General features: G+C 37.1%; 2 protein-coding genes across 3 annotated transcripts in view; both read left to right on the top strand.

Annotated features, from left to right (window-relative positions):
* Nucleotides 1-3,575, top strand: part of LOC105529578 — a 6,033-nt gene extending 2,458 nt beyond the window's left edge. Inside the window, exon 2 of the mRNA XM_011966754.1 lies at nucleotides 2,329-3,575. Within this exon, the coding sequence (XP_011822144.1) occupies nucleotides 2,450-3,202 (753 nt within the window). The 5' untranslated portion in view covers nucleotides 2,329-2,449 and the 3' untranslated portion in view covers nucleotides 3,203-3,575. The remainder of the gene's footprint in view (nucleotides 1-2,328) is intronic.
* A 4,254-nt stretch (nucleotides 3,576-7,829) lies between these two features.
* The window catches only part of TRAPPC13 (trafficking protein particle complex 13), a 29,988-nt gene continuing 15,215 nt past the window's right edge, over nucleotides 7,830-22,602 (top strand). For both annotated transcript variants that reach the window (XM_011966745.1, XM_011966744.1), the window contains exons 1-5: nucleotides 7,830-7,848; nucleotides 8,221-8,289; nucleotides 8,856-8,955; nucleotides 10,599-10,683; nucleotides 19,648-19,775. In XM_011966745.1, the coding sequence (XP_011822135.1) occupies nucleotides 8,223-8,289; nucleotides 8,856-8,955; nucleotides 10,599-10,683; nucleotides 19,648-19,775 (380 nt within the window). In that variant the 5' untranslated portion in view covers nucleotides 7,830-7,848; nucleotides 8,221-8,222. The remainder of the gene's footprint in view (nucleotides 7,849-8,220; nucleotides 8,290-8,855; nucleotides 8,956-10,598; nucleotides 10,684-19,647; nucleotides 19,776-22,602) is intronic.

Below are 22,602 nucleotides of genomic sequence, written 5' to 3'. Positions count from 1 at the left end.
AAAAAAAAAAAAAAAAAAAAAAAAAGAATAAACAGCCTAAACTGGTAAGTGCTTTAAAATTGATAGTTTCAACTTTATTAAACCTCTTTGGTACCATCTTCTAGTTAACCCATTGTTCTAGTTGATCAACAGTTTTCACAGCATTTCAATTTACTGATGCTGGATGCCAAATGTATCAATTTAAGTGGTCATTTAGGTTCACTTTATCTTTTAATATGTAAAATGTTAAAGATAATATTTTGTTATTCTTGGTTGGGTGAGGTGGCTGATCACTTGAGTTCAAGAGTTCGAGACCAGCCTAGCCAATATTATGAAACCCCATCTCTGCTGAAAATACAAAAATGCCAGGCGTGATGGTGTGCACCAGTGGTCCCAGCTACTCAGGAGGCTGAGGCACAAGAATCACTTGAACTCTGGAGGCGAAGGTTGCTGTAAGCCAAGATCGTACCTCTGCACTCCAGCCTGGGTGACAGAGTAAGAATCTGTCTCAAAAAAAAAAAAAATTGTCTCTTGAGTATAACACTGATTGACTTTAGACAAGAGAATTACTCGATGCCATATTTTACAATGTGAAAGTGTAAGGAACAGGGAAGAAAAACATGAGTGCATTATTCTTGAAAGAATATGTGATAACATTTAGATCCGTATTTAAAATTATGGATGTTAAAGATCACAATTATTTATGAATTTGAGAGTTGTCAGATCTGTTAGTGGGGAGTATCAGTAGGTAAAAAGAATCATGAAATTATTTTTCTGACTCTAGAATCGGACAGTGATTCTATTGTGACATCATGACAAGAGTCCATACTCATGGTTATCCTAGCAGTGGGAGAACCCTCATCAAGTAATTCGCTAATGATTTTGGGGGAGAAGTGATTCAACTTATTTTTTTCTGCAGTTAAGATGTGGAAAAGCCTGTTTTATGGCTCTTACAGCTTTGGGTCTGATTAGGAAGCCTAACTTGCAGATATTGGAAGGCTCCATTCTTAAGCCTATGTACCATATGCTGGAATTTATTATCAGTGACTTAATTTGGGGCAACTTGAGGACTTCTGTGCTCTAAGAGAAAAAAATAGGAGTCTAGACTTCTTGTTCTCCTCCAAATTGGAATTCAAAAGCCATGGTATTAGGGTCCCCATGCTGTTTAATTGCCTGGGTTATGAGGAGAAGACAGTGTCACAAAACTGGTTCTTAGCCTGGTTAAACCATATTAGCAAAGTTAAACCATATGTATGGTTTTAGTTTTTACTGTAGAGAATGACATGAAATCATCAAATATTCTATCTATATATTTGTTTGGTAGAATCCATATAATTTTTTTTTTTTGAGACAGAGTCTTACCCTGTCACCCAGGCTGGAGTGCAATGGGAGTGCAGTGGTGCGATCTCAGTTCACTGCAAACCTCCACCTCCCGGGTTCAAGTGATTCTCCTGCCTTAGCCTCCCGAGTAGCTGGGATTACAGGCACAGGCCACCGCGGCCGGCTGTTTTTTGTTATTTTTAGTAGAGATGGGGTTTCACCATGTTGGCCAGGCTGGTCTCAAACTCCTGACCTCGTGATCTGTCCACCTTGGCCCCCATAAAGTGCTGGGATTACAGGTGAGCCACCACACCTGGCAGATCTATATAATTTTAAGTATAAAATGATTACTTTTCTTCCAGACAGATTAGAATTTTTTTTTTCTTTTTTTTCTTTTTAACGAGATGAAGTCTTGCTCTGTCACCCAGGCTGAGTGGCACGATCTCAGCTCACTGCAACCTCTGGCTCTCAGGTTCAGGGTATTCTCCTGCCTCAGCTTCCCTAGTAGCTGGGACTACAGGCATGCACCACCACACTCCGCTAATTTTTTTTTTGTATTTTGAGTAGAGACAGGTTTTTACCATGTTGGATTAGAATTTACAGTGATTTTATTGTCCTCAATTTAGTTGCCTGAAATTTTTAAATATTACATTTTTTGTTAATTTTCTTCATATGAAAACAATATTTTAAGATTCATTTACTCTTTGTTTCTACTAAAGTTTTAAGACTATTATTACTTAATATAGTAATATTGATACTTCCAAGTCCTTTATATCTGTTGAGTTAAACATGTTGACTACTAGCATTTTTAGGCTGGAAGTGATTTTATAGGGCATCTAATTTAGATTCCTTATTTTGGTAAGAGAAAGAATTTTCAGGTTTGTAGATTACATTCACATTTATCAAAAGGACTTTGGTAAAATACCACATTGGGATTGGTTTTTGGTTTTTGTTTTTCCTTTTCTCTCTGCATATTGGTAGGCAGAATATCCCTACCATATCTTATTCTTTGCAATACTTCTACTTTAGGTCCTGTTTCCCTCTGATTTGGCAAGAGAGACAGTCTTGCAATGATAAATTTACATTCTAGCTCTGAGGAGTTCAGCTAAGAAATTTTTCTCATCACTAAGAGTAACTGGATTACTGCAGAATGACTACAGAAGTAATATTACATTATCGACCATATGAGAGTGATCCCACACAACTGCCAAAAATTGTGGAAAAAGTAATTCAAGACTTTCCTACTCGTCCGCTATCAAGATTTATACCTTGGTTTCCATATGATGGGTCCAAGCTTCCACTCAGACCTAAAAGATCACCACCTGTGATTTCTCGAGAGGCAGCTGAAGATGTGAAACAGTACTTAACCATTTCAGAACTTGATGCTAAGTCACACAATTATGATTGCACAGTAGATCTATTGGAGTTTCAACCTTGTTTGAAAAAGCAGCATTTAACCTCGTCACATGCATTGAAGGAACAGACTAATTCTGGAAATCTGGGTAAACAATCAGAGAAGGGAAAACAGCACAACAGGAGATCTTGGAGTATTTCCCTTCCCAGCAGTAATTGTACTGAAAAAGTTTCTCCTTTGTCTAAAAAATTGCAAGATAGTTTAAAGGCACTAAATTTACACTCACTTTATAGAGCAAGATGGACAATAGAACACACTATTTGTAACAGCCAAACTCTGGAAGACATTTGGACAAAACTCAATCAAATTATTAGGCACAATGAACTTCCATCTTGTAATGCTACAATTCAGAGGCATTTAGGCCAAATATGGGTGTTCTGTGATATTATGTATTGTGAATATGTGGGAAGTCTTCTTAAAGGAAGATTAGCTCTTTCTGGAAAAATTAATTTATTTGTGCATAAATATGGTGTTATTTTTAGTATGTAATAAATTCCACTGATTGTCAAAAAGAATATTCTGAATGAAATGAATATGGATTGAAATAGATGAAATAATTTTTACAGATTTTTAAATTTTTAGTGGCTTTTTAGAATTCCTAGGCTTGTCAATTAAGTCAAGAACTTTCTGAGTTCTACTTATTAGCAGCCTTCTTTTAAATGTGATAAATTATTGTTTACACTGAATATGAAGGTAAAAATGTTCTGTGCCTTTCGTTTTGTTACAAACTGTGATTGAATTAGTCTTATGAATTAAGTTGTATAGTTTGGATTTTGGTTAATCTCTAAAATCTAATTTTACTGTAGTTTTTTCTTTACTCACCTCAAGTGTAATTTTTTAAAAAATAAAACTCAAAACAATTCTCTTTGGAATGCTATTTATGTGGCATGAATGTAATTCAAAGTGGGAGACCAGTCTAGATTCATTATGATGTTTCCAAATATATGTAATAATAATTGATAGGCTGTTTTCAAACAAAGATACAAAATGTATACTTCGCCTAAAACTATAATGTATCTTTAAGACTATAAACTGTTTTGAAGGAAAGTATCAAATGTTGAATAAGGGATCAAACTATTGTCTATTTCTTCTAATACAGATAATTCAGTATTTATGATAGTTAGTGCTAATTATTACTTGGCTGATGATTAGAGTCATTGTAGGTTCCCCATAAGCATAATCTTGTAATTGGTTTTACACATCACCTCATAAAAATGCTCAAAGGGATTAAAACAATAAAAGTTTTGTACAAGCACGTATATTTGTTTAATATATTTAAATGCCTACTTTGCACTAGGTGGTAGGATATATTAGGGAAGGAGACAGACATGGACCTTGCCCTCATGCAGCTTACATGTCGTTACTACTATTAAACACACCAGCTCCCTAAGAAAAATAAGGGTGCACTTACTAGGAATATAGACATGTTTACCTTGAAGCACAGTGCCTATCATGGTAGGAGCTTGGTAATGCATGGTAAATGTTCCCTTCAGAGGGATTCTTCATAGCCTGAGATGGCTGAGGTTGCTTAAAATGGAAGTCCACTGATTTTGTTTTTCTTTCTAACTTTTATTTTAGGTTCAAGGGGTACATGTGCAGATTTGTGATATGGGTAAATTGTGTGCCACAGGGGTTTGGTGTACAAATAGTTTTGTCACCCAGGTAATCAGCATAATACCCAATAGGTATTTTTTTAGTCCTCATCCCCCTGTCACCTTCCACCCTCAAATAGGCCTCAGTGTCTATTGTTCTCTTCTTTGTGTCCATGTATACTCATTGTTTATCTGTCACTTATGAGAGTACGTGGTATTTGGTTTTCTGTTCCTGCGTAAATTGGCTTAGGATAATGGCCTGCAGTTGCATCTGTGTTGCTGCAAAGGCCATAATCTGAAAATATGAAGAAAAAAGTTGCTTTTAATACCAGTTTGGAATCGCTTTATTTTTAATGGAGGATCATTTTTTACCCACCATCTCATCGCCTGCAAACTACAGGAATCATGAAAAACTAAGCTTTATAGGACTTTTGTTTATAATAGAAATTTGAACCTATAATAAGCAAATATGTTAGCTACACGTTTGGGTGAACTCCGGGGCACTAAAAAAAAAAAAAAAATACGTTTTAGGATTCCCTTGAGACTGTATTTTCTCTTTATTCAGATTTCTTTTCTAATGAAATGAAAATAATAATGGGGAAGAAATAGAAAACACCAACTAGTACTAAAAGTGAACTTACCAGCCTGGGCAACATAGTAAAACCCCGTCTCCACAAAAAATACAGAAGTTAACCAGGCATGGTAGCATGTGACAGTAGTCCCAGCCTCTTGGTGGGCAGGGGGAAGGGGTGCGTCTGAGGCAGGAGGATCACTTGAGCTCAGGAGGTCAAGACTGCAGTCATCCATGATCATACCACTGTAGTCCAATCTGGGTAACAGAGTGAGACCCTGTCTCAAAAAAAATAAGTGATTTTAGCTGTGGGAGAAACTGCCTCCTCTGTATCACTTTCAAGGGCACCTTTTTATCTGTTTTCAGGGCACTTTTTAATCTGTTTTCTTAGTTAAAAATAAGAGTGAAGGTTGGAAACACCTCCCCATATTCATCTGTAGCTGATTGATACTCTTTTTGGAATAGATTCCTACTTTGAAATCCCATGGGATATTTCTGGTAAGGCATGACATTCCAGGTTTATGGCTGTAGGCTTATAATTAATAATTATTATAGAGAATTATTTTTTAACAGAGTGAAATCACCAGGGTTCAAATCTAGATTCTACCACTTATCTACTAATATAGTCCTTTGTATGCAAATTACCCTCTACAGGCATTGTCAATGCCCTATCTGTATATTGGGATTAATGTAATACCAACTTAGAGAGTACTCATGAGAATTAAATGTGTTCAGCTTGTAAAATATTTAGCATAATGCCTGGCGCTAGTAAATGCTCAGTAAATGCTAGCTATACAAAGTAACTTCAGAAATTTTAAGGGTAGCATTTGTTGAGTATTTCAAAAGCCAGCTGCTTAATATAGCAGGTTATGATTGGCCTCAGTTTCTGAAACTTACACTTTCAAAATAATGTCAGTTATTTAGGGACTTTCATGAAGTGCTCATTATTTTATTCAGGGAAGATCTGAATAGCAGAACCTACACCAAATACGGATGCTACAAAACTGAACGTAGTACATAAGAGCCTAGACCTCATGGAGTTTGGAAAGGAGTCAAGGTACCATGAGAGAAACAGAATGACCTGTTAACTTTTTTTCTGAAAAAGGTGACATTTAAGCTGAAACCAGAATGAGAAAGCCACTAAATTTGATATGAATACCATAGTTGGTTAATTAGTAGTTGGGCGGTGCATTTTTGCATATGCTAGAACGCTACTTATATTCTGAATTGACCATGTAGGTCTATAGTCTTTATAGTATTTTGGCTTTGATTTGAAGGAATATATATATATTATTTTTTTTGAGATGGAGTCTTGCTCTGTTGCCCAGGCTAGAGTGCAGTTGGTGCCATCTTGGCTCACTGCAAGCTCTACCTCCTGGATTCACCCCATTCTCCTGCCTCAGCCTCCCAAGTAGCTGGGACTACTGGCGCCCGCCACCACGCCCGGCTAATTTTTGTTTAGTAGAGACAGAGTTTCACCATGTTAGCCAGGATGATCTTGATCTCCTGACCTCGTGATCCACCCGCCTTGGCACTCCCAAAGTGCTGGGATTGTAGGCATGAGCCACCGCGCCCGGCCAGACTTGATAATGAACTAGCCCTCTGTGATTCATTTTCTGAAAATTTTTACAAGTTTTTATGATTTTTAAATTTTATGTTTTTGTTTTTATTTTGATGTGGTCAAATGACACTCTAGAAGAAACTGAAAAAGATTTTTAAAAAAATTATAGAGTGTTTACTCTCATTAGATTATATTTAATATTCTATTTCAATTTTTTTTACTTTTCTGTGGCTTAATTTTTGTTTGTTTAATTTATATTTAAAATGAATTTTTTAGTTAAATTTTATTTTTCCAGATAGCTAATAACCATTTGTCTTTGTGCCTTATAATGAAAAATCCTTTTACTAATTGTTTTTTTTACTTTTAATCCCGTAATTGATTTTTTTTTTTTTTTTTTTTTTTTTTGGTCAAGACGTTGTTTTTTTAAAATCTCTCTCCCAACTATTTCTTTTTCTTTTTTTTTTTCTTTCTTTTTTGAGATGGAGTCTTGCTCTGTTGCCTGGGCTGGAGTGCAGTGCCGCGATCTCAGCTCACTGCAGCCTCCGCCTCCCGGGTTCACGCCATTCTCCTGCCTCAGCCTCCTAAGTAGCTGGGACTACAAGTGCCCGCCACCACACCCATCTAATTTTTTGTATTTTTAGTAGAGACGGGGTTTCACTGTGTTAGCCAGGATGGTCTCGATCCCCTGACCTCGTGATCCGCCCACCTCGGCCTCCAAAAGTGCTGGGATTACAGGTGTGAGCCACCATGCCCAGCCACTCCCAGCTGTTTCTTTATATAAGTGTATCCTATCTTTTTTTCGAAAAACTAATATATTGGTATGGTCTTAATAAGCCGATTAGTTGATTATGGATTTAAATATGTTATAATATATAGTAAATTCAGTTCTTCCTCTTTTTTTCCTCCGTTAATTTCCTTAGCTTATTTTCATCTATTTGTTTCTTTAGATAAACTTTAGACACATTCTATCATGTTGCAAAAATAAATCTTAGTTTTGGTTAGAATTATATAAACCTATATGTTAACTGACATTTTTATAATTTCTACACAGAATTAATATTACTTAAAGAAACACTTGGGTGGGCGTGGTGGCTCATGCCTGTAATCCCAGCACTTTGGGAGGCCAAGGTAGGCAGATCACTCGAGGTCAGGAGTTCGAGACCAGCCTGGCCAACATGGGGATACCCCGTCTCTATTAAAACTACAAAAAATAATAGTAATAACCAGGCATGGTGGTGCATTCCTGTAATCCCAACTACTTGGGAGGCTGAGGCAGGAGAATTGCTTGAACCTGGGAGGCAGAGGTTGCAGTGAACCAAGATTGCGCCACTACACTCCAGCCTGGGTGACAGAGTAAGGCTCTGTCTCAAAACAAACAAACAAACAAAAAAACACTTATTGAGCTTCCAATGTTAATATTTTGTTGATATTGTTTACAGCGAAGTCACTTAGACTTTTTAAAGCCTTATGCTCCTAATATTCTTTAAGCTTTAAAAATTTTATTTTCCAGTTTTTCTATAATGAATGTATATTGTATTTATATTTACTTTCTATAATTCATAAGTTGTAAATGGTTCTTATATAAGATTCTTTTGTAACATTAAAATTCTTAATAAATCACTGATATGTGATAACCTTAGGAAGTATGTAGTATTATGTTTAAGAAGTATTTAGGTTATATTTTATGTTAGTATAAAATGGATGAATATCATACACTAGACTTGAGAATATTAACCCTAAGCAGTATTAATGTTTTGTTTTCTTTTACTTTTTTACTTCACAGTGATGCGGCTAACTAAGCCTACTTTATTCACCAATATCCCAGTAACATGTGAAGAGAAAGACTTACCTGGTATGGCACATGCTTTCCTCTATTTGCACCTAGGGAAAAGTTGAAACCTGAATTGCCTACATTAACTTGGACTAAGCCTAGCCCTATGAATTTTATGCTAACCATTTGCTGGATTCTTTGTTGCCTATTTTTGTATCATGTGAAAGGTGGCCATCTGAGTAACAGGTCTTACTTATACTCTGCAAGTCCAAATTATGTTGATATCATATGGCAATATGAGACTTACAGTTTAAGATACATTCATATTCATAATACTATTAAAATTGCCTTCATCCTCAAGTGTTGCGTATATATATTAGCATTCCCTTTGTTTAGAATTGTTGGGGCTTTCTCTAGTATATTTTCTATCTCATGACGTACATTTTTCTTTGTTTCTAAAGTGTCCATTCCCTGTGAGATCAGAATTTTTTTGACATGATTTGTTGTATTAAAATCTAGAAGTTAGACTTTTTAAATATCATTTTTGACAAGAGGTTGTTTTTTAAAATATCTCTCCTAGTTCTTTATGTAAGAAAAAGTTATTTAAAAGGTAGATGTTAGAATTTTATGTTTTTCTCTTCATTCAGGAGATCTCTTTAACCAACTGATGAGAGATGATCCTTCAACTGTTAATGGTGCAGAAGTTTTAATGTTGGGAGAAATGCTGACTTTACCACAAAATTTTGGGTAAGAATGACATATTCACATAAGAAACCTTGTAAAGCCTACAAATTATGTTTTCAAAAAAGAACTGTGGGATGGGGAAACGCTCATGATACATTTCCTTTCTTTTTTTTTTTTTTTTTTTTCCTGAGATGGAGTCTCGCACTGTTGCCCAGGCTGGAGTGCAGTGGTGCCATCTCTGCTTAGTGTAGCCTCCACCCACTGGGTTCAAGCCATTCTCCTGCCTCAGCCTCCCCAGTAGCTAGGACTACAGGCGCACACACTGCCCTGGCTAATTTTTGTGTTTTTAATAGAGACCGTGTTTCGCTATGTTAGCCAGGCTGACCTTGAACTCCTGATCTCAGGTGATCCACCCACCTCAGCCTCCCAAAGTGCTGGGATTACAGGCGTGAGCCACCACGCCTAGCACATGATACATTTGAGGGGCAAAAAGATTATTAAAAAATCATACTATGTGATTATGGCTTTCTGTTTTTTTTAAAAAAAGATATATACCAAAATAAAATGTTAATAGTGGTTCCTAGGATAATAGAATTTTTACTTTCTTCTTTAGATCTTACTATATTTTTAATGGCCATATACTCTTTTAACTACTAATGTAAATGTCTTTTTCAGAAGCCACTCTGTTTTTTGCCTCATAGTCCTCTCCCAAAATGAGTTATCAGACTTGGCAGCTAATTAGGAACTCTAAATTTATTTCTTCTGTTATTCTTAGCTGTATTATTATTCTAGATTAATAATAAGGTAGAAGCCTCTGGTTCCACTCTGTTTGTAACAGACAGAATTTGAGACAGAAGGAAATTTTACAGATTGTTTTTATAGTTTTACAGAATGTGGTCATTGACTAGCGTCTTGAAAAACTGTAAAAAATATAAAACTATGTAAGATAAAACCACTGGTGATTTTTATTCAGATAACTTAGGAAATAAAATAAATTGGTAAAAATACCCCAATATCAATAACTTAGAGCTCTTCTAGATTCAGGGAATAAGTTATTGCAAGAATAGAAACTTGGCTTTCTCTAACCTATTCAAATACAAATCCTGACTTTAGCATAGATCTAATTTCAGTGAGTCTTATCTCTAGTGAGGCTGGCATTTTGTACAGTAAAGGCCAAATATATCATGTTTTATAGATTACATCCATATTTTGATTTGCACTAGGTAATGAATGAGTGGCCTAGTGTGAACAAAGGAATGTTGAAACAATATTTCACCAGATTTCTATCCTTTAGTAAATGTTTCTCCATTTGAAGTCCTTAGTGATTCTCACACAGAATATCTAATGTAAAACCTGAATGGGGCCAGATGCGGTGGCTCATGCCTGTAATCCCAGCACTCTGAGAGGCCGAGGCGGGCGGATCATAAAGTCAGGAGATCGAGACCATCATGACTAACACGGTGAAACCCCATCTCTACCAAACATACAAAAAATTAGCTGGGGATGGTGGCAGGCACCTGTAGTCTCAGCTACTTGGGAGGCTGAGGCAGGAGAATGGGGTGAACCTGGGAGATGGAGCTTGCAGTGAGCCAAGATCGCGCCACTGCACTCCAGCCTGGACAACAGAGCGAGACTCAGTCTCAAAAAAAAAAAAAAAGAAACGTGAATGGATTTCTGCCTAAATAAATACTTGTTTTATTTTACAGGAATATATTTTTGGGAGAGACCTTTTCCAGTTATATCAGCGTTCATAATGATAGCAATCAAGTTGTAAAAGACATATTGGTAAAAGTAAGTAACATTCTTACTTGGGATGTATTTTACTCTTTAACAAAGGTTTTTTTTAGGCCGGGCATGGTGGCTCATACCTGTAATCCCAGCAGTTTAGGAGGCTGAGGCAGGTGGATCACCTGAGGTCAGAAGTTCAAGACCAGCCTGGCCAACGTGGTGAAACCCCATCTCTACTAAAAATACAAAAATGAGCTGGGTGTGGTGGTGCACACCTGCAGTCCCAGCTACTTGGCAGGCTAAGGCAGGAGAGGCTAAGGCAGGAGAGGCTAAGGCTTGAACCCAGGAGGTGAAGGTTGCAGTGAGCCAAGATCATGCCACTGCACTCCAGCCTGGGTGACAGAGTTAGACTCCATCTCAAATAAAAAAAAAAGAAAGAAAAAGAAAAAAGGTTTTTTTATATCTATTATGTTGTTGGTACTTCATTAAATGCATGTTTGATACAATAATTTTTAATTGTCATTAACAAGCACTAATGAATGCCTAAAGTTATAAAGTATTATGCTAGGCATGAAACCATTTTTCCTATTCAACAAGGTTTGTGATTGCTTGCGTGAGAAAATGTACTAGTCAAAGGTAAACAGCAGTTTAGCATTTGTTAACGTATGTCATAAACATAGAGGAGGAAAGATCACTGGAGATTATATCAATCAGGGAGGTTTTTTAGGGGAGAGGGAAAGCGAAGAGGATCTTGAAAGAATGGAAGAATACAGATAACAAGGCAAGGGAGACATGGTAATCAGAGGCAGAGACATAGCGATACACATGTGTTCTTTTAACAGGGACCATATTTCACTTGGTAAGAGGAGGTAAGGTGGTACAGAAGAATAGTAGCTGTATTAGTCTATTTTCATGCTGCTGATAAAGTCATACCCAAGACTGGGCAATTTACCAAAGAAAGAGGTTTAATGGACTTACAGTTCCATGTGACTGGGGACAATCGTGGTGGAAGGCAAGGAGGAGCAAGTCATGTCTCACGTGGATGGCAGCGGGCAAAGAGAGAGAGCTTGTGCGGGGAAACTCCCGTTTTTCAAACCATCAGATCTCAGCCTGTCGTAGTGACTCATGCCTGTAATCCCAGCACTTTGGGAGGCTGAGGTGGGCGGATCACTTGAGGTCAGGAGTTCAAGACCATCCTGCCCAATGTGGTGAAACACCATTTCTACTAAAAATACAAAAATTAGCCAGGAGGGTTGGCGTGTGCCTGTAATCCCAGCTACCTGGGAAGCTGAGGCAGTAGGATCACTTGAACCTGGGAGACTGAGGTTGCAGTCAGCCAAGACTGTGCCACTGCACTCCTGGCTGACTGGGTGACAGAGCAACACTCCATCCCCCCAAAAATAAAAATAAATAAAACCATCAGATCTCATGAGACTTATTGACTGTCATGAGAATAGCACAGGAAAGACCCACCCCCATGATTCAGTTATCTCCCACTAGGCCCCTCCCACGATACATGGGAATTACAGGAGCTACAAGATGAGATTTGGGTGGGGTCACAGAGCCAAACCATATCAGTAGCCGTACAGTAGAGCATCTTGAAAGCAGGCTAAGGTTTTTTTTAACCTTTCTTGAAAAATTATTTTTTAAAACAGACAAAAAAATTAATTAATTAAAGTAAAAAAACCAGGCCCAGCACAGTGGCTTATACCTGGAATCCCAACAATTTGGGAGGCTCTGGCAGAAGGATTGCTTGAGGCCAGGAGTTCAAGACCAGCCTGGGAAACATAACAAGACCCCCCATCTCTACAAACAATTTAAAAAGTAGTTGAGCATGCTGGCACACATCATTGGTCCCAGCTACTTTTGAAGCTGAAGCGGGAGGATTGTTTAAACCCAGGAGTTTGAGGCTGCAGTGAGTTTTGCCTGGGCACTCCAGCATGCACTACAGAACAAGACCCTGTCTCTGAAAAAAATTAAATAAAAAACAGCAGGCAGTTGGCTTTTGAGCACTCTTTGTGTTGGAAAGACTGATATGAGCACATTGTATGGCATGCTTTGTAGAAAATGGAACAGTTAGAAGACCCTTGAAATAGTGTAGAGATTAAAAGATAGAATATGCTAACTCAGCTAACAACTTGAAATTTCTTCAAAAGAATAAGTGCGAAAAGAAGGTGAAAATTCACAGTATGTGGGGAAGAAGTTGTAAAACCTGTCTTAGAGTGATGAGTTCAGGTAATTGGAGTATTGCCAGAAAGGACCTCTAATTAGAATGAGTTCGAAAATGATCATAGAGTTTTAAAGTTAACAAAGATGTTAGAGAACAGACTCAACTTCCAGAAACTGGATGCAAATTTGTGCATACACGTACATATGTTTATCATATATAGATGGAGTCTCTGCCTTTCATTAAATTAGGGGTTGACAAACTATAGCCTAAAGACCGAATTTCATCCATTGTCTGTTTTTATAAGGCTTTTGAACTAAGAATGGTTTTCACATTTTCAAATTATTGAAAATAATATTTTATGACATGTGAAAATTACATGAAATTCAAATTTCAGGCCAGGTGTGGTGGCCCATGCCTATAATCCCAGTGCTTTGGGATCCAAGGCAGGAAGATTGCTTCAGGCTAAGAGTTTGAGCCCAACCTACACAGCATTGCAAGGCACCGCCTCTGCAAACAAACAAACAAAAAAGAAATTCAAATGTTAGTGTTCATAAATAAAGTTTTATTGACACACAGCCATACTCATTTGTTTATGTATTATCTGTGGCTGATTTCCAGCTACCACAGCAGTTGTATAGTTGAAACATAGATTGTATGGCCTCCGAAATCTAAAATATTTGCTAATGACTTCAGAGAAAAAGTTTGCCAACCTCTGCATTCGATTGTTAAAAGATCTGATTTTCAAAAGTTTGAGAACATAACTTTTGTCTTTCTACGTTGTAAATACTGAATTTCTTGGCAATTTAGTAAATACTGGCAAATTCAGTAAATTCAGCAAATGTTGAATTTATTTTTATAAGATAGATTAATAAAATAGCAAAGGCATATACTTTAAGATGTCAGTACTATTATAAAGATCAAAGAATACAGTAGTACGCATGTTCTAAAACATGATTTTATATTTCATGCCTTTATTCACTTTTATAAAAATAATTAGTAGTACTGTGCAGTACTCACCAGGGGTCTTCTTAGGCTCAACTAGACATTCAGACTCATGATATATAAAACGCTATTTTTCTTTTTACTTTTTTTTGAGACAGTCTCTAGTTCATCTAGTTCTGTCACCCAAGCTGGAGTGCAGTAGCATGATCATAGCTCACTGTAGCCTCAAACTCACGGGCTCAAGGGATCCTACTGCCTTAGCCTTCTGAGTAACTGGGACTGCAGGGTTGTGACACTATCCCTGTCTAATTTTTTAATAGTTTCTAGAGACAAGGTCTCGCTGTGTTGCTCAAGCAGGTCTTGAACTCCTGAACTCAAGCAATCCTCCCGCGTCAGCCTCCCAAAGTGCTGAGATTACACATGTGAGTTACCGCACCTAGCCAGATAAGTTAATTGTGACATCAGAATCACTTAAGAGGATATAGGTCATGAAGCACAGAATGATATTGACCTGTATTTGTGTGAGTGTTGTCTTTTGATCAGGTTTTAGGTGTCAGTATTATGGTTGCTTAATAAAAGATTTCGAACATTTTTCCAATATTTTCGGTGCTTTGGAACAATATGTGCATCAGGCTAAACTTAGTGGCTCATGGCTGTAATCCAGCACTTTGGGAGACCAAGGCAGGAGGAGCCCTTGAATCCAGGAGGCTCCCCAGGACTCACCTGGGGAATATAATGATCAAAGTCTCTACAAAAAAAAAAATTTAAAAATTCTCTGGCCATCGTGGCACATACTTGTATTCCTAGCTACTTGGGAGGCTGAGGCAGGAGGATCACTTGAACTCATGAATTTGAGGCTGCAGTAAGCTATGATTATGCCACTGCATTCTAGCCTGGATGACAGGACAATACCCTGTCTGAGAAAACAAAACAAAACAAATACAGAGAACTGTGGATCATTTAGATTACCTATTCTTTGAAGGATTTATAGAATTCCCTGCAAAATCATATGAGCTAGTTCTTTTCTTTTTTAAAATGGAGAAACTCCCTGATAACATTTTTTCTTTTTTTTTTCCCCTATGGATACTAGTATGTTTAAGCAGTTCACCTCTAAGGGTGTGAGTTTTGTTAAACTGTTTTTTTCTAGGAAATAATCCATTTCATTTCATATAGATTTTCACATTTATCTGCATAGAGGTCTGTAAAGTAGGCTCTTAAAATTGTCTTCTGTTGGCTGGGTGCAGTGGCTCATGCCTGTAATCCCAGCACTTTGGGAGGCCGAGGCAGGTGGATCATCTGAGGTCAGGAGTTTGAGACCAGCCTGGCCAAAATGGTGAAACCTCATCTCTACTAAAAATACAAAAATTAGCGGGGCGTGGTCACAGGTGCCTGTAATCCTAGCTTCTTGGGAGGCAGGAGAATCGCTTGAACTCAGGAGGTGGAGATTGCGGTGAGCCGAGATCACACCACTGTACTCCAGCCTGGGCGACAGAGTGAGACTCCATCTAAAAAAAAACAAAAAAAAAATTTCTTCTGTTGCAATATTTTCCCCTGGTCATTTCTTAGGTTTGATTTTTTCGTGATTAAGTTAGCTAGCTCTTGGTTTGTGTATTTTAACTTCAAAAAAAAAATCCAAGACTTAAAAAATTATTGTATCCAATATGCTTCCATTCTCTATTAATTTGTGCTTTTATTTCTTTTATTATGCTTCTGTTTATTTTCTTTATTTTTCTACCATTTTTGAGCTAAGAATTTTATTATTTTATTTTGATTCTTTGATTTATATTGATAAAAGTTAATTTTCCTGTGATTCACTGCTTTTTATATCCTGAAGATTCAAATGCATAGCATTTTTATTCTCAATACTTTTGATTTTAAGAGGTGAGGTTTCACTCTGTTGCCCAGGCTGGTGCAATCCTAGTTCACTGTAGCCTCCACCTCCAAGGCTCAAGCAATCCTCCCATCTTAGCCTCCTGAGTTGCTGTAACTGCAGTTGCATACCACCACACCTGGCTAATTATTTTTTATTTTTTAGAGACAGCATCTCACTCTGTTGCCCAATGTAGTGAGACCAAATTTAAAAATAAATTAAAAATTAAAAATTGATGGTGGAAGGAAGAGCTGATGCCTACTGTACAATGATAAAGAGGTAGTAACAGTGTTGAACATCCCAAACACCATTCTTACATTAAGACAAGATAATAAGTGTGAAAATACTTTGCAGAATTGCCCAAATTAAAAACCTTTTTCATATTTTTGTCATTACTTTTTAAAGAATTCTGTAATTTCATTTGTATTTCACCTTCTACCCAAGGGTTGTTTAATGCAAAAGGTTTTTAGGGGGAAAGGTTTATTTTTTTTTTTCTATTTTAATTGTTGTTCGTAATTTATAGTTTTATTACATTCCAATCAGTGTTGTTCTTGTAATATTTCAGCTTATGGAACTTAACTGATGATGTCTTATGACCCCATATTGATTTTTTATGAATTTTCTATGTGTACTTGAGAAGAATGTGTATGCTTTAGATATTCATAAGAGCTGTTTTATCATTTGTGTTATTTAGGGCTAGATTCTATATCTTTATTTATTGTCAACTTCATCTGTCTTATACTAAGAGTGCATGTTTGTCTCTTATTACTAGTGTATTTCTATTTACATCTTCTAAAATCTCATATATTTTGCTTTATAAAGGCTATGCTGTTTCGGCCGGGCGCGGTGGCTCACGCCTGTAATCCCAGCACTTTTGGAGGCTGAGGTGGGCGGATCACAAGGTCAGGAGATCTAGACCATCCTGGCTAACACGGTGAAACCCCACCTCTACTAAAAATACAAAAATTAGCTGGGCATGGTAGCGGGCACCTGTAGTCCCAGCTACTCGGGAGGCTGAGGCAGGAGAAAGATGTGAACCTGGGAGGCAGAGCTTGCAGTGAGCTGACATCACCCTACTGCACTCCAGCCTGGGTGACAAAGCAAGATTCCATCTCAAAAAACAAAACAAAACAAAACAAAAAAGACTATGCTGTTTCGTGCATATTTATAATTATTGTTAGTCATTGTGAATTGTGGCTTTTAATATTAAAAATATTCAAGTAGATTGCTCAGGAAGATTTTGTGGGTACAATATTCTCTGAGCCCTTGTTCAAAGGTGTTTTTCAATATTTGAAGTTCAGTTTGGCTAGATTTAAAATCTTTTCTTTACATTTTTATTTCCTTATGTTTTTTGAAAATGCTACTCCTTTATTGCTCAGCTGTGTATGTTGTTTTTGAGAGGATTGAAGCCAGTCTAATTCTCTTCCCTTGTAAGTTATTTCATGATTTTTCCTGGAGGTCCTGGTGATTTTTTTTCTGTATGTCTCAAAATTGGTCTTTGGGTGTGATTTCCCTGATTCCAAGTAGACCCTTTCAATGTGGGTCTGCAACCTCCACCTCCTGTGTCCAAGTGATTCTCCTGCCTCAGGCTCGCAAGTAGCTGGGATTACAGGAACATGCCACCATGTCTGGCCAATTATACCAAACTCTTGGTGTCCTCTGAAGACATCTGGAGCTTTCACACTGGTGGTATTTTGCTAGCTCTGTTCAACTTACTTAGAGTTCCCCCTAACCTCTTTCCTCTGCCTTTTCAAATCCTACTTATCAAAAGCCGCAGTTATGATTAAAATGACACATAAGACACACAGGAAAACATATTTAACAGAAAGCCAATGGATTCAATTATTTCTTTTTTTTTCTAATTTCAAAAATGTTTAAGAATTTATATCTGGGTGCAGTGGCTCACGCCTGTATTCCCAGCACTTTGGGAGCCCGAGGCAGCAGATCACTTGAGACCAGAAGTTTGAGACCAGCCTAGCCAAGATGGTGAAACCCCGTCTCTGCTAAAAATACAAAATTTAGCCAGCCTTAGTGACACTTGCCTGTAATCCCAGCTACTGGGGAGGCTGAGGCAGGAGAATCACTTGAACCTGGGAGGTAGAGGTTGCAGTGAACCAAGATAGTGAACCAAGCAACCTGGGTGACATCCAACCTGGGTGACAGAGCGAGACTCCGTCTCAAAAAAAAAAAAAGTGTTTAAGAATTTTTAGGTCTGGGAGTGGTGGCTTATGCCTGTAATCTCAGCACTTTGGGAGGCTGAGGCAGGCAGATCACCTAAGGCCAGGAGTTCAAGACGAGCCTGGCCAACATGGTGAAACTCCGTCTCTATTAAAAATACAAAAAATTAGCTAGACATGATGATGGGTGCCTGTAATCCCAGCTACTTGGGAGGCTGAGGCAGGAGAATCGCTTGAACCTGGGAGGCTGAGGTTGCAGTCAGCTGAGATCATGCCATTGCACTCCAGCCTGGGCAAGAAGAGTGAAACTCTTTTTAAAAAAAAAAAGAATTTTGAATCTTAGCTTTGTTACTTATGATTTGTAAAACCTTGGGAAAGTTGTTACTTTTCTGTGCCTTGGTTTCATTGTCTATGAAATGGGGATAATACTAATACCTCCTTCAGGATATGGGGATTAAATGAGTAATATGCTTAGAACAGGGCCTTGCACATAATAGGTACCAAATAAATGTGAGCTACTATTGTTTTATAACTGAGTATAACAAAATACACAGCACTAATAAATAGCACATTTCAAAGTGACTAACATAAGATTGTTGGGTTAGAATTAACTGCAAAACTGTTTTTTAAAAGAAACAAAAACTTAAAAGAATCCTAGCTCTCATGTAAAAACCTCCACTAATTCCCATGACCTAATGTGATCCTTGCTTTCCCTCAATTTTTTTTTGCCTTGGAAGTTTTGTCATAAATTCATCCATTCATTATTCAACAAATATTGATTAATTGCCTACTATGTGCCAGGCACCGTGCTATAGTGGTGAGCAAGAGAAGACGAGGTTCCTGCCTCCATAGACTTTTCTGGTAGGGGAGACAGAAAGAAACAGGTAAACAAAGTCATAAATAAGGTACTTATAGATTGTGATAAATGTTACAAAGGAAGCAAAAGTTGAATGTGATAGAAAGTAATTGAGATAAGGGAGGGAGGGTAGTTTTAAGACAGAGTGATAAATGTTCAAAAGGAGAAAAAAGAAATATAATGGAGCATCATCGGGTGGACGGAAAGTCCTACTTTAGACGAGGTAGTGCTTTCTTAGTTGGTGACTTTTTATGTCATTTTCTAGTTATCTTATAAACTAATTGGTCTCTGACATACAATTTTGTTTTGGACAATTACTTATCTTTTAGTGTTATATACTAGCACATACATGCATATGTATTTGTTTTAGTGAAGTCCATCTGAATATATATTTAAAAGCCATGTGTTCATACTGGTGCCTCAGATTCCAGTCCACCACCAAAGACTCACTGTAGCTTCCCCCACTTTCCTTATTTGTACCGTTTTTTTTTCTCTGAAGGTGAGAAACCTGTCTCTTGTAATCCACAATGTAGTATTTTGTTTTGTCCTAGTATACATATAAAATAGTGAAAAAACACACGTGTCGTAGCTATAGTACATTTATGTACCATTCTTTTTGTCTTTAGCCATAGATTACAGTTAAGATTTTGTTTTCCAAACTTACTTAGGTTAGTTCCACTTTTCCCCTTCCCTCTGCCATAGCGCAATTGTGGTCTTCATTTGTAATACAGTTAGGTTCATTTGTTACTGTTTGTATTCCATTTTGGATTCTCCCTAATTCCTGCCTGATTTTATTTATTTATTTATTTATTTATTGGTGCGGGAGTGTGCTATTGCCATGGTTCTAAGCATCAGAGCTATACAGAAAGGTTTACACAGAAAAGTGTTGCTCCCCTTTTCATCCTTCTTTCCTTATTCTTATTCCCCTATTCTTTCCACTCATAGCCATGCACACCCTGTAGGTAACCAGTCTCATTTGGATTCTTTTTTTTTTTTTTAACTTTCTTTCAAGGCTGATCTTCAGACAAGTTCTCAGCGTTTAAATCTTTCAGCCTCCAATGCTGCAGTGGCTGAACTTAAACCGGATTGTTGTATTGATGATGTCATACATCATGAAGTCAAGGAAATTGGAACACACATGTAAGGATTAGTTTTATTAGGTCTCAAAGGTTTTTACTTATATATGCCTTTATTTGAAATTTTTGCTTTCTTTTCATTCACCATGAAGCGTAGGAACCTACTTCAAAAGGAATTTTATGTTCTGTGTTTACATGTTTACCAGAAATAAAGTTTAAACCAAATGTTTGTTTGTAGGGAAAAAATCCAATTTATCATCATTTATCTCGTTTTATTTTTTTTACATTTACAATCTCTAAAAAATGAAAAGCTGTGCAAAATGTTTAAAACCCAGATAGCACTCTAAAAGTATATTTATTGTGTTTTGAAATGCTAATAACTGATGTTATAGTGTTTATTTTTAAATTCAGTTTTTCAGTTTTGTATTTAACCAGGTATATACACTCTACCCTGACAACTCAGAAATATAGGACCAAAATAAGGCACACTGTGAAAAAAAAATCAAATTCTGTATTCCTGTCGTGTGTATGTATTTGAATGTAAATGCTCTATTTTTCTTTCAGTCTGAGGGGCAATATGAAAATTTTAGCCATCTGAAGTAATTTTAGACTTCTTCATCTCCTTTAGAAACCCTACATCCAATCAGTTCACAAAATCCTATTAATTCTCCTGAATATCTCTCATTTGTCTCTTCTTCATCTCTGCTTTACCACTTTTGCTCTTCTCTTTGTGCCCATGAAAGTATATAATATTAGCTATTATTTAATCAGTTAATTTTGGTGACAAGCTCTGTTGTAGGGACTTTTTCATGTATATTCTTTGGGCTTTGGAGTCAGACTTCCTAGAATTCAAATTTCAACTTCATCATTTGTTATGTGATCTTGTATAAGTCACTTAATTCTTCTATGATCTCCCATTGTCCTTAGGAAATTCTGACTTTGCAAATGTTTTACAAAGCTCTCTGCAACCTAATTCTTACCAGCCACAGTAGTTCTTACCATCACCACCCATCCCTCCCTCTCCACCCTGCAGTCATATTGGACTTCTTTTATCTCCAGACTCCAGACTGAAATGCATTCTTCCCTTACAAAGGAATACTATGGCATTTTATGTAGTTTATTTCTACTTCTCTTTCATATCTCAGATTCAGCACTACTTCCTCAAGAAGTTTTCCTAACCTCCTAGACTGGATTAAATACCACTTTTTGTATCTTCCATAGCATCCACCATTTATCATTTTAAAAAATGTTTCATACTTATAATTACTTATTCAGTGCCTGCCTTTCCCATTAAAGTATGAGATCCATGATATCTGCTATAGTCCAAGGATCTAGCAGAGAACAGAAGTCAGTATTTATTGAAATGATAATAAATGTGTAAAATCTCCATTTTACAGAAAATGAGACTTGTACAATTAAGCAGCTAGTTTAGAAGACATAAAACTCAAATCCAAACCTAGTTTTAGATCCTCTACCTTGCTATGCTATTCTTACTGTGAGCACTTTGAAGGCAGGTATTGTGTTTCGATCAGTCCTCTTCCTAGCCCCTGCCTTACTTAGTCAGCACCAGGCAGCACACGTATAAAGAAGAAATTAAATTACCTGCTAATGTTACCACCCCATATAACCAACCACTATTAAAATATTATTATATTTCTTTCTAGTCTTTTTGCATACATATGTAAAATAACTATGTATAAATAATTTAATATTTTATAAAATTTTGGCCATATTGTTCATAGTTTTATTTTTTAAAATACACTATTAACATTTTCACACGTATCAGACAGTATTTTTTGAAAACACAGTTTTTGGGCCGGATGTGGTGGCTCACGCCTATAATCTCCAATAATTTGGGAAGCTAAGGTGGGCAGATCGCTTGAGCTCAGAAGCTCAAGACCAGCCTGGAAAACATGGTGAAATCCCATCTTTACAAAAAATACAAAAATTAGCCAGACGTGGTGGAGCATGCCTGTAGTCTCAGGTAGTTGGGAGACTGAGGTGGGAGGATCGCTTGAGCCCAGGAAATCAAGGCTGCAGTGATCCATGATCACGCCACTGCTCTCCAGCCTGGGTGATGGTGGGACCCTGCCTCAAAAAAAAAAAAAAAAAAAATTTTTTTTTTACATGACTCCATCTAACACAATTGTACAGTGTCTTCTGTTTACTGTAATGTTGGATATTTATTTTCAGTTTTTCACTGTTAAAAGTAACACAGAGATGAACACCTTAATGTGTCCTCGTGGAATATTTGAAGTGGTTTTACTTTGAGAACATATAAGCATTTTTAAGATTCTTTTACTAAAAGATTGTTTTCCAAATTTCTTCCAACCACTAGCAGTGTAGAAAGACAGTTTCTCTAAACCCTCACCAATTCTGAGATCACTTATAAAGAATTTTTGCCAAATCTTGATAAACAGAAAAATATTACCTCATTATTTTAATGTGTTTCTCTGAATGCTTGTGAGGCTGAACATTTTCACATTTTTGTTAGCCAGTTATGGTACTGTGATTTAACTGTGCTTTCCTTTTCTCAAGTTTTCAGTGATATATTGGTGTTTTGCTTATTAACTTATGGGAACCCTTTGTCATATTAAGTATTAAAATGTAACCACTTTCTTGTATTGTTACAAGTATTTTATGCTAGTTTGTTTCTGCTTTGTAATTGTTTTAGTGTTTTTGATTCAACTTAAAATTTTTCACGGCCGGGGCGGTGGCTCAAGCCTCTAATCCCAGCACTTTGGGAGGCCGAGACGGGCGGATCACGAGGTCAGGAGATCGAAACCATCCTGGCTAACACGATGAAACCCCGTCTCTACTAAAAAATACAAAAAAACTAGCCGGGCGAGGTGGCGGGTGCCTGTAGTCCCAGCTACTCGGGAGGCTGAGGC

Source organism: Mandrillus leucophaeus, unplaced genomic scaffold (genome assembly GCF_000951045.1).
Source record: "Mandrillus leucophaeus isolate KB7577 unplaced genomic scaffold, Mleu.le_1.0 Scaffold771, whole genome shotgun sequence".
Taxonomy (NCBI): Eukaryota; Metazoa; Chordata; class Mammalia; order Primates; family Cercopithecidae; genus Mandrillus; species Mandrillus leucophaeus.
Note: the sequence above shows the minus strand (reverse complement) of the source record. Positions and strands in the feature narration are given on the sequence as shown.